Raw genomic sequence first — 16985 nt, 5'->3', positions numbered from 1 at the left:
CTTTAGAATTTCTGAAAGATTACATGTTCATGTTTTTCTTAGTACCTTGCATGTCTCCTGTTTTGGCTGCTAACCTTTTAAGTTAAGTCTTTTCTAGACTAAAAATAGAACATGAGTTGGTTGCTCAAGGAACCAATTAATAATAGATGTTTCATTTTATGTACTCCTCTTATGTATTGTATGCAATCATTAACTTAGTGAACTGGAGAGAGGTTATCCAGGTCATTAAGAGCTGTGTTTCTAGATCTGAGAAGCCATAAACCAATATATACAATATAGGAGACAAAAAAAAAAAAAAAAGACTTACTGCTTTGTATAGTTAGATTTTCAGTGAATGAAAGGTTTATGATTTGTGAATCACAGATTAATAAAAAATAAGGTATAACATATGACTTATATCAGCACTATTATAAATATAATAAATGTTCACAAAATAATAAATGAAGAGTTAGATAGCTAATAGGTAGATTGTATTGAAAAATCGTATGGATTTAGTGTTTTATTTAAGTGATTTATGATTTTTTTAAGATTTTTTTAATGTTTATTTTGAGAGAGTGAGTTCATGTATGCACACAAGTGAGGGAGGTGTGAGAGAGAGAGAGAAATGGTGGTGGGAGAGGGAGAGAGAGAAAGAGAGAGAGAATTCCAAGCAGGCTCCTCACTGTCAATGCAGAGCCTGATACAGGGCTTGATCTCACAAATAGTGAGATCATGACCTGAGCTAATGTCAAGAGACAGATACTTAACCAACTGAGCCACCTAGGTGCCCCAAATGATTTCTGATTTTTAAAAAGTAAATGTATTATGAAGGCTGAGAAACAAGTAAGTAGGAAGTTTTCTTTTTCTTCTTTGAAAAAGTAATATTAAAGTTATATTTTTAACATTGTTCCTCATATAATTGTTGTCCAGTCTCTTTGTAAGACAGTGGTAGAAATGTTAGGAAGTAATGAGTGCTCTCCTTTCTGACAAATCAGTTTTATTTCATTTAGGTTCCAATTGTTGCAGTCACTGCTACTGCAAGTTCTTCAATCCGGGAAGACATTATACATTGCTTAAAACTGAAGAATCCTCAGATTACCTGTACTGGTTTTGATCGACCAAACTTGTATTTGGAAGTTGGACGAAAATCAGGAAACATCCTTCAGGATCTAAAGCAATTTCTTGTCCAAAAGACAAGGTGAAGAATTCATGGTTGATAAATTTTGGTGAACTATTTCCTTCTTAAATTTTTGTTTTATTTATTTATTTTTTACTATTTTCTTCTAATTCATATTTAACATATTTCAAATTCTACTTAGCTTTGATTCAAGTCAAGTGTGATGTCATATTAACAAGACAGTGACTGAGTAAATAGCCTATTTCTGAAGTCAGAAACTAATTCATCTGGTATTTTTCTACTTAATTTTACTTGAACAGGATATATGCTCTTTTTTTTTTTTTTTTTAACTAAACTTTACACCCAATGTGGGGCTTGAACCAATGATCCTGAGATAATGAGTCACATGTTCTACTGACTGAACCAGCCAGACACACCGATACTCTTAATAATTGATAAGTAAACAACAAAAATAACTGAGTCTTTTATCTGAATTCTATCTAGTTTGCTAATTATCTAACTAATTGAGTATTAAGGAATTTTATTTATTTATTAAAAAATTTTTTTTAATGTTTATTAATTTTTGAGAGAGAGAGTGTGCAGGGGAGGGGCAGACACACACACACAGAATCTGAGCTGTCAGCACAGAGCCTGATTTGGGCCTTGAACCCACAAACCGTGAGATCATGACCTGAGCAGAAGTCGGACACTCAACCCTACAGAGCCACCCAGGCACCATGAGTATTAGGGAATTTTAAAAGCCATCTTATTGATAAGTACTTTTGAGCCCTTACTATGTGCCAAGGACTCTCGTAGGTGCTTTATGTAAATGATGTAGTAATCCTTGTAACTGCTCAATAAGCTACATATTATTTTCATTTTACTGATGAAGAAACTGTCACTAGTACTTTGTCCTTTTTGTTTTGTTTGGAGGCATTTTATATATATGCTAAGAAGCTTTCCTTTGCCTTATTTCCCTGATCTGTCTCGTTGGTGAAAATCTTATAACTGTCATGTTATGAAATGTGTTAAGTCAGAATTCGTGAAAATAATGTTTGTCCTACCAACACAAAGATAAAACAAATCTAGGCAAATAGAGTTTAAAGAATGTCATTAGTTTCTTCCTTAAGGACTACTGGGGTCCTTTAGGATGAGTTTTTTTTTTTTTTTTTTTTTTTTAATTTTTTTTTTTTTTTAACGTTTGTTTATTTTTGAGACAGAGAGAGACAGAGCATGAACAGGGGAGGGTCAGAGAGAGGGAGACACAGAATCTGAAACAGGCTCCAGGCTCTGAGCTGTCAGCACAGAGCCCGACGCGGGGCTTGAACTCACGGACCGCGAGATCATGACCTGAGCCGAAGTCGGCTGCTTAACCGACTGAGCCACCCAGGCACCCCTAGGATGAGTTTTAATGTAGGATTTGTTATTGGCTTGATTGTACTACATTTAGATTAAAACAAGAAAGTAATGGGGACGCCTGTCTTGCTCTGTCAGTAGAGCATGCAGTTCTTGATCTCAGGGTTGTGAGTTCGAGCCCCACATTAGGTGTAGAGATTTCTTAAAAATAAAATATTTTTAAAAATAAATAAAAGATAAAACAAGAGGGGTGCCTGGGTGGCTCAGTTGGTTAAGCATCCGACTCTTGATTTCAGCTCAGGTCAGGTCATGATCTCACAGGTTCATGAGATAGAGCCCCACGTTGGGCTCTGCACTGACAATGTGGAGCCTGCTTGGGATTTCCTCTCCCTCTCTCTCTACCTCTCCCTGGCTGTGTCTCTCAAAATAAATAAACATTAAAAAAAAATAAAACAAGAAAGTAATGAATATATTCTGAGTACTCTGGCTGTGCTAGAGATCTCTCTGAAGTGAGTACTCATTGCACTTAACTTCTTTTGTACCCTAGAGGGAAAACATTCTCTTGAAGAAAGCTGCTTATTCTAGGCTAGAGTCTTTTAACAGTGGGATCATTATCTATTCTCCTAATCTTTGATCTCCTCTCCCATCCATATTTTTCTCAATCTCAGTGGCCTTCCCCTAATAACCTTCTTCTTTTGAAACTGTTTGCCTTTGTGTGTGTGTGTGTGTGTGTGTGTGTGTGTGTGTGACACTGTGACATTTTATCTTTTGGACTGTATTGTCCTTTTATGATATCTTATGTAAATGTTCTCTTACCATCTTCCATGTTAATTCTGCCAGTGAAGGTCCCTTAGCCCAGACTGTTATCAAACTCCCCCCCAACCCCAGGGTTCCTCCTTACTTCTTCTATACACAATTTTCAGATTTGCCATCTGAAAGTATATCCCTGAGTCTTGGCATTTCTCTCTGGTGCCTCCCTCTTTCCTGAGACTAAAGGCCAGAATCCTTAGCCTGACATCCAAGACCATCCAAGATTTTTGTATTTAACATGACGCGGTTTTTCTGAGAGCAAAGCAAAAAAGATTTTTGCATCCCATTTTCAATCCTTCAAGAACAGTATGGTAGCAGCCAACCACTGAGAGTCAGAATGCTTTCTGTAGATCATAGGCAAAGAGAAATTTTTCCCTTAATGAGCAATAATTAGATGGAGGGTAATTAAGACTTCAGAGTGTTGCCTTTTATTTCCATTTTATTCCCTTTATTTAATTCTACCATTTTTTTTCTAGTCATTGAGCTAACATGTTTGTTAAATCCTGACTTTGTTTTCTATAATCACGATACATTGAAATTGGGTAGACAAGCCTCTCATCTATCTAATTTAGTGATTAGATGAAGATAGATTTTTTTTCCCCTCCCAGAAATTGTTGTGAGGAAATAACAATGTTTAGTAAACCACTTGGTGAAGTAATAAACCCCCCTCCCCTTTTTTTTGAAAGAGAGATGAGGGGGAGAGAGAAAAAGAGCGCAAGTGGGGGAGGGTCAGTGGGAGAGGGAAAGAGAGAATCTTAAGCAGGCTGCATGCCCACTCCCAAAGCGGGACTCTAGATCTCACAACTGTGAGTACGTGACCCGAGCCAAAATAAAGAGTCAGAGGCATTGCTAACTGAGCCACTCAGGCACCTCAGTAATGAATCCTTTTGTAATAGAGATTTTTACACCTTTGATTCTTCTGCTCTATAAGTTCAAATTTTTGTGTATTTTTTACCTTTTTTTTAGTGTAGAAAGTGCACAGTCTTAATATCGATGTGAACACTACAGATGCGCATAAATTCCAGAGTACTTAGATCTTCCCATCTGATTCCTCACGTATCATCACTGTTGACGTCTGGGCACTTTATATATATACCCTTTATATATACCCTTCTGTTCTCTGTGCCGTGCAGATGTGCACTGCCAGCTTTTGTTGTTAGCTTTGTGCAGAAATAGGTACACAGTATATCCATTTTTTAGGCAATGTTCTCCTTTGATTTAAAGTGTCTTTCCTAAGATACATGTTAAAATCTGCAATTATTACAGATATATCTCTTTCTCCCTTTATTTAGTTCTGTCGATTTTTGTTTCATGTGTGTTAAAGCACTGTTAATCGGTACATACACATTTAGGATTTTCATATCTTCAATAAATTGAAATGTTAAAGCTTTTTTCTTTTTCTTTTCTTTTTTTTTTTTTTTTTTTGCGTTTATTTTCGAGACAGAGAGAGACAGAGTGCAGGTGGGGAAGGGGCAGAGAGAGAGGGAGACCCAGAATCTGAAGCAGGCTCCAGGCTCCGAGCTGTCAGCACAGAGCCTGACGCGGGACTTGAACCCATGAACTGTGAGATCATGACTGAAGCCATGATCATGACTGAGCCACCCAGGCTCCTCAATAAGTTGAAACTTCTATCATTCTTAGTAAAAAAGTGTCTTTGCTATCTTTCTGCATAATGTGAGGGCACATTAAACAAGGAGGGCACTTGTTGGGATGAGCACTGGGTGTTACATGTAGGCACAGAATCACTGGATTCTACTCCTGAAATCATTATGGGACTGTATGTTAATTAACTTAGATGTAAATTTTTAAAAAACTAATAAATTTTAAAAAAGGAAAAAAAGTTGGGGCCCTAATGTGTAGGATATTTCAATATTCACATTTTGTTGAAGAAATTTTTCTTCTTTGAGAAATGTGTGGGTTTTTAAAAAGTGTTTGTTTGTTTATTTTTGAGAGAGAAAGCATGTGTGAATGAGCAGGGGAGGGGCAGAGAGAAAGAAGAATCCCAAGCAGAGAGTGGGAGAGAGAATGCCAAGCAGACTCTGTACTGTCAGTGCAGAACCTGATGTGGGGCTCGAGCCCATGAGCCCTGAGATCATGACCTGGGTCAAAATCAAGAGTCACACACTTAAATGACTGAGCCACCAGGTGTCCCATACTTAAGTTATTCGCTGTGAAGTTTTGTTACAGAAGCCCATTTGGTCGCTATCAAAAATTGCTTTGAGTAGATTATTCAGTAAAACTCTTGGAGTCAAATAACTACCTATTTTTTCTTCTCTGTTTAAGTATGCAGTGACTTTTGCCATAGTCCTTCTTAAAGGATTTAGATCCACAGGATCTTTTATTGTTTGCTTAGTTAATTTCATAGTACGAATGTACATAATGATGATGAACATTAGGTGATGTTTTCACAATTATAGTTCTGCTGTGAATATTTGTGTCTATGTGTCTTTTGGTAAATGTGTAAATGTATTTGTAAAATAGATTCCTGAAGTTGAAATTGTATCAAAATGTGTATGCATTAAAAAATAAATAAGACAGGCACTTGGGTGGTGCAGTTGGTTAAACATCTCTTGGTTTCAGTTCAGGTAGTGATCTCACAGTTTTGGGAGTTCAAGCACCACATCCGGTTCTGTGCTGGCAGTGCGGAACCTGCTTGGGATTCTCTCTCCCTCTATCTCTGCCCCTCCCCTGCTGGTGCTGTCTCTGTCTCTCTCAAAATAAATAAATAAACCAGTTTTTCCTAAATACAAAATAGCACATTCTTTTTCTTAAGTCAGCATAAATGAATGTATTTATGTAAATGACTGTATTGAGAAATCAAACCTTTTCATTTTTAGTAAACAAGCACAGGTTTCAGGGCACTCGGGTAGCTCAGTTGGTTAAGCGTCCGACTCTTGATTTTGGTTCAGATCATGATCTCACTGTTCATGGGTTCAAGCCCGCATGGGGCTCTATGCTGACGGTGCAGAGGCTGCTTGAGATTCTCTGTCTCCCCTCTCTCTATGCCTCCCCCTGCAAAAAAGAAATAAATAAAAAAAACCTTTAAAAAAAAAAACAGCACGGGTTTCTAAAACAGACTTTTGAACAGATGTTTTCTATAATAGTTACAGTCTCAAGATTACTAGTAAATACTTCTTTGAACTATAAAAATGATCTTTAATGTTATAAGAAGTTATTGCTTTTTTAGTAAAATACATAGAAACTCATTTTTTTGATCATGAGAGAATAGGAATAATGTGATATAAATTGTATCCATTCTCCTATGTAGATAGTCACTTATCTTTCTCCTATAAATGAAGACTAATTTTTCACCTAGTGCTTTTGCATTTCTAAAAGTATGAAAATTGCATTTCAGTAGTTTGTAAGCTTTTATCAAGGCTTTTACTTAAATAAGTAAACTTGTCTCTTGTTTAAACAAAAAAATGAGTCAAAAGTGTTTGGGATTTAGTATAATTTATTTCCACATTTGACTTTCCACATTTTTATGGAGTTAAATATATCCTTTTTTCTATATGATTTCTCTTTTTTAGTGTTTTACTAAAAAAATTAATTAAAAATTTAAAAATTAAATTAAAATTGAATTAAATTAAAATTTTAAAAAGAAAGGGGAAATTCAATAAGGCAAAACTCAAACTGGTTTTGGAAACTCAAACTGAAGCCTGTATATTTATGTTTGTTCTCTTGGTTTTGTTTTTTTGTTTTGTTTTAGTTCCACCTGGGAATTTGAAGGTCCAACTATCATCTATTGTCCTTCCAGAAAAATGACAGAAGAAGTTACAGCTGAACTTAGGAAGGTGAAGTTAGCCTGTGGAACATACCATGCAGGCATGTGTGTTACTGCAAGGAGAGAGGTTCATCACAGGTTCATGAGAGATGAAATTCAGGTGTGAAGATCCATCATCATTACTCTCTATTCTTCCATGGATACAGATATTTGTCTAATATTTGCCATATCTTTATGGAATACTTTGTGTTGAGTTTAAAGAAGTCTCTCTCATAAAGGGAATTAATATATAATGGGTAAGATAGATATATGAACAAACTACTGCAGACTAGTCTTAATAGGAGCCTGCACATAGAGATTAGGTGCACAGAGGAGGGAACGCTAGCTGTTAAGGTAGCTTGTACTGTGGAGATGGTCCATCCAGGAAGAAGCTATTTGAGTGGAGAGTGAATAGAAGTTTGTTGTATGCTAGGCCAGTAGGTGATGAGGGAAAGGGCATTGGTTATGGAATTCCAGGAAAAGGGACTAGCATGTGCAAAGGCACTGTGGTATGAGAGGGCCTGCTGGGTTCAGGAAATTGGGAGTATGAAATGGTTAGAGAGAAAGGGAGTGTGGAGTAGGAATGGTACAAGGTATAGGTGAAAAGGCAGGGAGGAACTGTTAGAAGGTCACAGGAAAACAGTTTAAGGGGTGGTTGGCCAGGTTATGGGTGGCCTTAAAACCTGCAGAGAGGCAGGCTGGGATTGATGTGATGTGCCTGTAGTTTTTCTAGACTACTTTAGCCTTAGAGTTTTTTATTTAACTTTTCATTTAAATTTTAATTCATTTTTTAATAGTTAAAACAAATTAAAGTAGAATAATTCTTGTTGAAGTTGATGTGAGGGAGAAAGTGTTCCAAGAGTCTTCCAGTTTCCCAGGACAGTCCATGTGGCAGAGCTCCGCAAAATAGAGTTTGAAAGCCATCATGAAGACGACTCTGTGTTTTTGAGCAAGATAATACTATTCTAGAAACATTGGATTAGCAACCCTAAGCAGGATTGATTTGAAGGAGAAAAACAATAAAGTTAAATGGGTATCAGTGACCTTACTGTGAAGTGCTCCAACTGAGCTTCCTGTAGCGATCGGAATCCTAGTTTAATGGGTGTTTTGCAGAATATTTAGGAAGATTTAGATACAAACCACGTTGGTAGGTTTAAATCAACAGCTTCACGCCATCAACATCATACCCAAGGTCTGTCACTGTAAGCCTGTGGACTAGCTCTCCTCTCAAGAGAGGAACTTAACTTCTTTGCATTTTCGGCTCAGTTGGTCTTCCATTTCCCCTCTGCCTAGCTCTGTAGGTGTTGTTCAGACAACCTACCTCAAGTATGGTTCATATGTACTGTCTGTGAAGCTCACTGTGCGTTGTCATGCTGTAACACATTCCTGCCCTAAAAGCACCTATTCTCTTTCTTCCTCTTCTTTCCAAAGGTAGTAGCAGCTATCACAACTGCTTAGAGTTCCCTAAAATCTTACATGTGTATACTTTTATTCTATTATCTCAGGAATTTGAAAGTTACCAGATAAAATTTATTGGCTGCTGCTTACTGAATCTTAACAATTGATGTTTGAGCTATTAACTAATCAATGATTTCTTTCATCTTGTTTTATTATTAGTCATTTAGGTGGAAACATCTTCTACAGATATGAGAGATTGCAAACTTTGTTAGGTTGTGATGGGAAACTTTATTGGATGCATCTGGTTTCCAGTGAAACCTGTGTTCACTGAAACATTAATACTTTGAAATATGGCTTTAAAAACCTCACAGTGATCACTAATTATACTTAATATCTAGAAAGGTCTATGTATGTATGTGCCACTATATATTCCCTCTCTATGGCAGGATGTCAAAAAGTTTTATCCACATTATGAAAATTAATAAATTAATATTGATGGTGTCACCCTAGGCTGACATCAGGAGTTCTGCTGTATATGACAACTATTTAATAAATAATTCAGAAGCTTCACATTTGCATTGAGAGTTCTCAAACACCTTCTCAAGATGATGAAAATACATTTCCTCATCTATATAGAATAGTCTGATGCTCTTGGAATTGATTACCTTCCATTGAATATTCATTGAGTACCTACTGAATGCATACATGTACAGAATTCTGGATGTTCATTCTCCTCTCTTTCTGAAGTTGATTTATACTTTGGTGTGGACCTAAAAGTACAGCTGACCACCCAGCTCACTACCTTAGCTCTTAATGCCTTAGATTGATTGATGCTTAGAATCTTAGTATTTTCTATTTTATAATTTTAGAGAAATGTTTTTCTTTCCCATTATTCTTAACCATATCTAACCTTATTCAGATGTAGATTTGCATTTTTAGTTTGTGACCATTCGTTCTTACTCTTAGTCCTGATTTTTAGTTTCAGGTCCTTTCATATTTTATTTGCCTTTTCAAGGTGACTTGAATTCCTTTTCTTTCTGGGATGAGGTTGTGAATAAATTATTTGATAAAATATCTATATTTTCACCTGAGCATTTATGATATTTTGAAAATCATGCCTGTAGAATAGGGTGATCTCATCTGAAAAGAGTATCATAAAGGGGCACCTGTCTGGCTCAGTAGGTAGAGTATGTGGTTCTTTTTTTTTTTTTAAGTTTTAGTTATTTTGAGAAAAAAAGAGAGAGCATGAGCAGGGGGAGGGCAGAGAGGGAGAGAGAGAGAACCTCAAGCAACCTCTGCATTGTTGGTTTGGAGCCTGACAGAGGGCTAGAACCCACAAACCGTGAGATCATGACCTGAGCCGAAATCAAGAGTTGGACACTTAACCGATTGAACCACCCAGGTACGTGGAACATGTGGTTCTTGATCTCAGGGTTGTGGACTTGAGCTCTAAGTTGAGTATAGAAATTAGTTAAAGATAAAATCTTAATAACAAAACAGTATCATATGATGAAAATTAGATCTTCAGAGTTCTCACTGCACACACATACACACACAAACACACACACGCAAATAGTAACTATGCGAGGTAATGGATGTTGTAAGTAATTTTATTGTGATAATCATTTTACAGTGTATATGTATATAAAATTATCACATTATGCATCTTACATAATGGTATATATCAATTATATCCCAATAAAGCTGAAAAAATTTGACTCAGAAATACAGTTTAAAAAGCCCTTAAAATTATGTTGCTTATTTACTCTCAAATATAACAAAATAGCCCAGTCTTTTCACTCAAAGCTCGCTCTTTCTTTCTTTCTTTCTTTTTTTCTTTCTTTCTTTCTTTTTTTAAGATTTTATTTTTATTATCTCTATACCCAACATGGGGGCTTGAACTCACAACCTTGAGATAAAGAGTCTCATGCTCCACTGACTGAGCCCACCAGGCACCCCTCAAAGCTTTTTCTTTTTTAAAAAAAAATTTTTAACGTTTTATTTATTTTTGAGACAGAGACAGAGCATGAACGGGGGAGGGGCAGAGAGAGAGGGAGACACAGAATCGGAAGCAGGCTCCAGGCTCTGAGCCATCAGCCCAGAGCCTGACGTGGGGCTCGAACTCACGTACCGCGAGATCGTGACCTGAGCTGAAGTCGGCCGCTTAACCGACTGAGCCACCCAGGTGCCCCTCAAAGCTTTTTCTTAATAAATTTCTATTCCTATCTTTTTCTTTAATCTTTCTTATACTTCCTTTTATCTGTTTCTTTCTCCTTTCCTTCCTTCCATCCCTCCTTCCTCCCTTTCTTCCCTCCTTCCTCCCTCCCTCCTTTCTTTCTTTCCTTCCTTCCTTCCTTCCTTCCTTCCTTCCTTCCTTCTTTCCTTCCACTCTTGATCCATCTTAATACATTTTTTTTTTTTAAATAGCACTTTATGTTGGTTACACACATAGTTTAAAGAACCAGCTGGTTCTATAGTGCTAACAATGAGAACAGTAGGCTCTCACTCTCCTTCCTTCCCTACTTCTGTTACCTATTCTTGTCTCTTTTAGTTTAATCTTTTGGTGTTTACCCCTAGATCTTGCAATGATTGCTTTTACTGTTACTACTTAGTTTTTTATTTATTAGATTTAGGCATTGCCACTGACTTCCTATTATGAGGAATGAAAGTTTAGCTTCCTTTCACACCCCTTCCTGCCCTTCTCCTCACTCCATTTATGTATTTCTAACCCACTTTCCTCCCAACATTAACAATTTGGTTAGATCAGTATATATATGTATATATGTTTAAATGTTATATATTTACGTAATTATTTCTCTGCAAATGCTTTTATTTCTAAGCCATGTAGTATATAGTTACTTTTCTTGTACATCTTCTTTTGTTGCTAATACTTTAAAATTTTTTGGTTATTTTTGTGTTCTCACTAATTCTTCCCTAGAATTTCCCCCAATCATGTAAATCTTATTTCAGTATGCTTATACATATTAGATATCTACTAATTTTATCTTTTTAAAGATGCAAAGATAAATTCATGTTTCATTTTACCATCTTTAATGAGAAGTTTTCCTTCCATCTATAATAATGCTAAAAACATTAAGATAATGTGTAATCGGGTAAGGACTCTTGAAACGTCATAATAACAAAGACTCTTAATATAATAAGTGCTTTAAGAGTCTGTTGTGTGTCTTGTACTCATAGGTGTTCAGAGAGACCACTTTATTTGCTACTTAAGTGAGGAATTAGAAATCCTGTTTTATGGTTGCCAGTCCCTGATTTGTAAATTGTGCAGATGATCTTTTAACCTGTGATTGTTTGAAATTATATGAAGTTCAGTTCCATGCCAGGGACTTTAGTTAATGAACTAATTAATTACTTTTACCACAAGGTAAAGATGTAAGGCTTTGGTTCTGCTACATATTTGTCAAACTACATTATTGTTTATTCCTAGTGTGTCGTGGCTACCGTAGCTTTTGGCATGGGCATTAATAAAGCTGACATTCGCAAGGTCATTCATTATGGCGCTCCTAAGGAAATGGAATCCTATTACCAGGAGATTGGGAGAGCCGGCCGTGATGGACTTCAGAGTTCTTGTCATGTACTCTGGGCTCCAGTAGACATTCAGTCAAATAGGTAAAAACATTTCTTGCTTTCACCCTTGCGGATTTCTTTCTTTCCACATAAGCTTTGAAAGTATTTGTAGCAGCATCCAGACTTTCAAGTAATGTGTTAGGTGCATTTGAAACCAAACCCAGACAAGACATCTCCAGAACATTCGTGGTAAGTGTTGCCACCCAGAGGAGATGACCTGATGTCAGCTTTACCTCATTTAGTGTGAGGAATTAACTAAATGGGGACTATACTGGGAATGGAACATAGATCGTATGGGTGCTTTCCTAATCGTGCATGGACAAACTATTTTCTGTCTCCCCGGGTCCTCTCAAGTTTGATATGTGTTCAGCCATAGTTTCTTCAGATACCGTTTATTTTGTTATTGGTTCTTTCTTCCCATGCTACAGTGGTACTTATTCCAAGAGACTTTTTACCAATTCCTGTTTGTCTCTCCTTACCATCTGTTTCTTTTGTTCTATGAAAGCATGCCAGCTCTCATTGACTGTGTGTGAATAATCACGTTGCACTGTACCCATTCATTGTACTGATTGACTACCATGAAAAAAAATGAAAGAGTTCAGTGTTTAAATGTAAGAAAACTTAAACACAAAGCAAATCTTCGTTGGCATGTAAATTCTATGAGATTTATATAGGAAAGGAAAACTTAATCTTGCAAAAATTTTAGGGGCAGCAGTTAGCAACTGATTCCCTCTTCCAGAGGGGCGATAAAACCTCAGGAAAAAAACTTATATATGGTAACTGATGGGGCTGTTAAGATGAGGTATTTTCAAAATGCACCTCCATGTAGCTGAATAAATTGAGCTCTTGAATGGACATATTAGCTCATGTTATTAAAATGATAAGAGTGCCTATCCAATCCTGTTTTTATTTCATTCATCATTCAGCAGTGCTCTGTTTTGAGTGCCCACTATGTTCTAAGCATTATGCTCTGTGCTGGGGATACAGTGATAAATAAATGAAAACAGATATGGTTCCTGTTTTCATGGGGCTTGGAGTATAATGGAAATGGAAGATCTTAATCGCAGAATCACACAAGTATGAATACATAGGGTTCATTTTCTGTTCTGCATTTGTGTTTGAAAATTCCAATAGTGGAAAGATTATTTATTTATTTATTTAAAAAAATTTTTTAATGTTTATTTTTGAGAGAGAGACAGAGAGACAGAACTGAGCAGGGAGGGGGCAGAGAGAGGGAGACAGAATCTGAAGCAGGTTCCAGGCTCTAAGCTGTCAGCACAGAGCCTGACGTGGGGCTCAAAATCACGATCTGTGAGATCATGACCTGAGTGAAGTCAGTCGCCCAACTGACTGAGCCACCCAGGCTCCCTGAAAGATTTTTTAAAAGAGATCATGCAAATCCGTGTAAGATTGCAGCTGTGTTAAGTACAGGGAAGGAAAGTTACATTGAGTAGTGTATAATAGGGTGTGTATTTACCAAAAAGGTCAGGTAAGACTTCTTTCAAGAGGTGGTAGGGTAAGTTGATCTGAAAGAAGAATAGAGATTCATTAGGTAAACATGTTTGATATAAATTTTAAGCTTATTATTTTAAGAGTAGTGGTAGCTTTTGTTTCTTAACACAGTCAATAAAACCATCCCCTCAAACAGAACATTACTGTTTTCTCTTGACTGTTGTCTGTGTAAACCTTTTTATAAACTAAAATAATCGGTATAGAGTATAGCTCTGCATGATACTATTAAATTTGGGATTGTATCAAGCGTATGCTGATTCCTGCCAATTCTGATTTATTTGTACGTTGTGATAAAAGGTGCTGAATACTTAACAGCCCGAGTTTTATATTATGACTTTACAGGTTCATTAGTAGATATAGTTCCTGTTTATCTGAGTCTCAAAAGATATATTAAATGGTTATCTCATTAAGATTACTAATCAAATAACGGTGCCAGAAAACCCATGCTTGAATCTTGAGTGTAGACAGGTTGTTCTTTGCAGCCATCCTATGGGAAATAAAACTATAGGATTTAGGACAGATCTGTGTCATCCTTGTGACAAACCTCTTCTTTAGAAAACGCAAAGTCTGAGAATAAATAGAGTTGCTGGTTCTCACTGAAAAGGTTACTGTAATTTATAAAGTTTAATCTCAATTTAATAGATCTTCCAACTGGTTCCATCTGATTTCTATTTACGGTATTGCTTTTAGAATCTTTCTCTTTTTTCAACTTATTTTTATTATGTGGAATATTGTGCTTTATTTTAATAGTCTTATAAGAAGAATAACTATTAACTGAATTTGCTTATAGACGGTTATAATTTCATGTTTGTAGATTTGTTACTGACACTGATGACAAAAAGTAGGTAAATGTAGGTCATTTAAACCAAATATAAGGGAGTCTATAGTACTTAAAAGTGTAGGCATTGTTTTCTTTGTTCTTTCTGAGGAGAAGGAAGTGAGAAACAAAGCAAAAAAGGAGCTACAGTTGATCCTTGAACAACTTGAGGGTTAGGGCTGCCCATTCCCCAGGCAGTTGAAAATCTGCATATAACTTTGACTCTCCCAGTAGCCTACTTGTTAACTGGAAGTGTTAGGGATAACATAAACAGTTGATTAGCACTTATTTTGTGTGTTAAATCTATTATATACTATAGTCTTACCATAAATAATCTAAAGAAAATAAAATGTATTTTAAAAAATCATAAGAGAAAATACATTTACAGTACCATACTGTATTTATAAAAAAAAGTTCACATGTAAGTGGACCCATGCAGTTTAAACTCAGGTTGTTCAATGGTCACCTGTAATTTTTAGCCCATGAGCTAGGAAGAATGAGATTAGTAAGAACTAGAGTTAATAGAAGAGACTTTTAGGTAAATTATGTGGGAAGTCATGGTGGTTGGTGGTGTTAAATCATAAAAATGTTTTTGAATAAGAAATCATTTGGGTGTTCAAACTTTCCAGAACTCACTTAACTGGATTCCCTGTTCGTGTAATCTTTGAGAATTGTGCAGAGGTGTTTTTATCTGTCAGAAGGTTGAATAGTCATAATATTAGTGAGGTCTGTTTTGATGAGGATTAGGATTATGAATTAGATCTTATATGTAAATATTTTCTTTTGATATATCTGAAATGTATTCAATTCAGACTTCTGTTTATTATTATTATGATGATGATGATGATGATGATGATGAGACTTATGTTTATTCTTGAAAGAATTCTTGGAAAGACATGCCAAGGGAGATTGTCATCTTCTGATATCTGATATTCATGGGGTTTCTTCAAAGAAGACTAGAATTAACAGAGTCAGGATGAGTCACAGCAGCATTAACTTTTTAAAAACAAAGATGTCTTGGGGCCCTTGGGTGGCTCAGTAGGTTGAAGTCCAACTTCAGCTTAGGTCATGATCTCAGTTTGTGAGTTTGAGCCCTGCATCGGGCTCTCAGTGGAGCCCGCTTGTCCCCCCCTCTCTCTCTGCACCTCCCCCACTCACTATCTCTCTCAAAAATAAATAAACATTAAAAAAAATATGTCTTTAGCATTTCTTTTTTTTTCTATCTTGTTTTGTTTTTTATTTTTTAAAATTTACATCCAAATTAGTTAGCATATAGTGCAACAAATGATTTCAGGAGTAGATTCTTTAGTGCCCCTTACCCATTTAGCCCATCCCCCCTCCCATAACCCCTCCCCTAACCCTCAGTTTGTTCTCCATATTTATGAGTCTCTTCTGTTTTGTCCCCCTCCCTGTTTTTATATTATTTTTGTTTCCCTTCCCTTATGTTCATCTGTTTTGTCTCTTAAAGTCCGCATATGAGTGAAGTCATATGATTTTTGTCTTTCTCTGACTGACTAATTTCACGTAGCATAATACCCTCCAGTTCCATCCATGTAGTTGCAGATGGCAAGATTTCATTCTTTTTGATTGCTGAGTCATACTCCATTGTATATATACACTACATCTTGTTTATCCATTCATCCATCGATGGACATTTGGGTTCTTTCCATACTTTGGCTGTTGTTGATAGTGCTGCTATAAACATGGGGGTGCATGTGTCCCTTCGAAACAGCACACCTGTATCCCTTGGATAAATGCCTAGTAGTGCAATTGCTGGGTCGTAGGGTAGTTATATTTTTAGTGTTTTGAGGAACCTCCATACTGTTTTCCAGATTGGCTGCACCAGCCTGCATTCCCACCAGCAGTGCAAAAGAGATCCTCTTTTTCCACATCCTCGCCAACATCTGTTGTTGCTGAGTTGCTAATGTAAACCCATTCTGACAGGTGTAAGGTGGTATCTCATTGTGGTTTCGATTTGTATTTCCCTGATGATGAGTGATGTTGAGCATTTTTTCATGTGTCGGTTGGCCATCTGGATGTCTTCTTTGGAGAAGTGTCTATTCATGTCTTTTGCCCATTTCTTCACTGGGTTATTTGTTTTTTGGGTGTTGAGTTTGATAAGTTCTTTATAGATTTTGGATACTAACCCTTTATCTGATATGTCATTTGCAAATATCTTCTCCCATTCTGTCGGTTGCCTTTTAGTTTTGCTGATTGTTTCCTTCACTGTGCAGAAGCTTTTTATTTGGATGAGGTCCCAGTAGTTCATTTTTGCTTTTGTTTCCCTTGCTTCCGGAGACGTGTTGAGTAAGAAGTTGCTGTGACCAAGATCAAAGAGGTTTTTGCCTGCTTTCTCCTCAAGGATTTTGATGGCTTCCTGTCTTTCATTGAGATCTTTCATCCATTTTGAGTTTATATTTGTGTATGGTGTCAGAAAGTGGCCCAGGTTCATTCTTCTGCATGTTGCTGTCCAGTTTTCCCAGCACCACTTGCTGAAGAGATGTCTTTATTCCATTGGATATTCTTTCCTGCTTTGTCAGAGATTAATTGGCCATATGTTTGTGGGTCCATTTCTGGGTTCTGTGTTCTGTTCCATTGATCTGAGTGTCTTTTCTTGTGCCATGTCTTTACCATTTCTAACAATT

The 16985-nt window shown here is 36.5% G+C and overlaps 1 protein-coding gene across 5 annotated transcripts in view; it reads left to right on the top strand.

The window, feature by feature from the left end:
- WRN (WRN RecQ like helicase) overlaps positions 1–16985 on the top strand; it is a 149774-nt gene that overhangs the window by 88093 nt on the left and 44696 nt on the right. For all 5 annotated transcript variants that reach the window (XM_078445421.2, XM_078445422.2, XM_078445420.2 and 2 more), the window contains 3 exons: positions 990–1177; positions 6972–7146; positions 11872–12053. In XM_078445421.2, the coding sequence (XP_078301547.1) occupies positions 990–1177; positions 6972–7146; positions 11872–12053 (545 nt within the window). The remainder of the gene's footprint in view (positions 1–989; positions 1178–6971; positions 7147–11871; positions 12054–16985) is intronic.

The sequence above is a fragment of the Panthera onca genome, chromosome B1 (assembly GCF_046562875.1).
Source record: "Panthera onca isolate mPanOnc1 chromosome B1, mPanOnc1 haplotype 2, whole genome shotgun sequence".
NCBI classification, from domain to species: domain Eukaryota; kingdom Metazoa; phylum Chordata; class Mammalia; order Carnivora; family Felidae; genus Panthera; species Panthera onca.
Note: the sequence above shows the minus strand (reverse complement) of the source record. Positions and strands in the feature narration are given on the sequence as shown.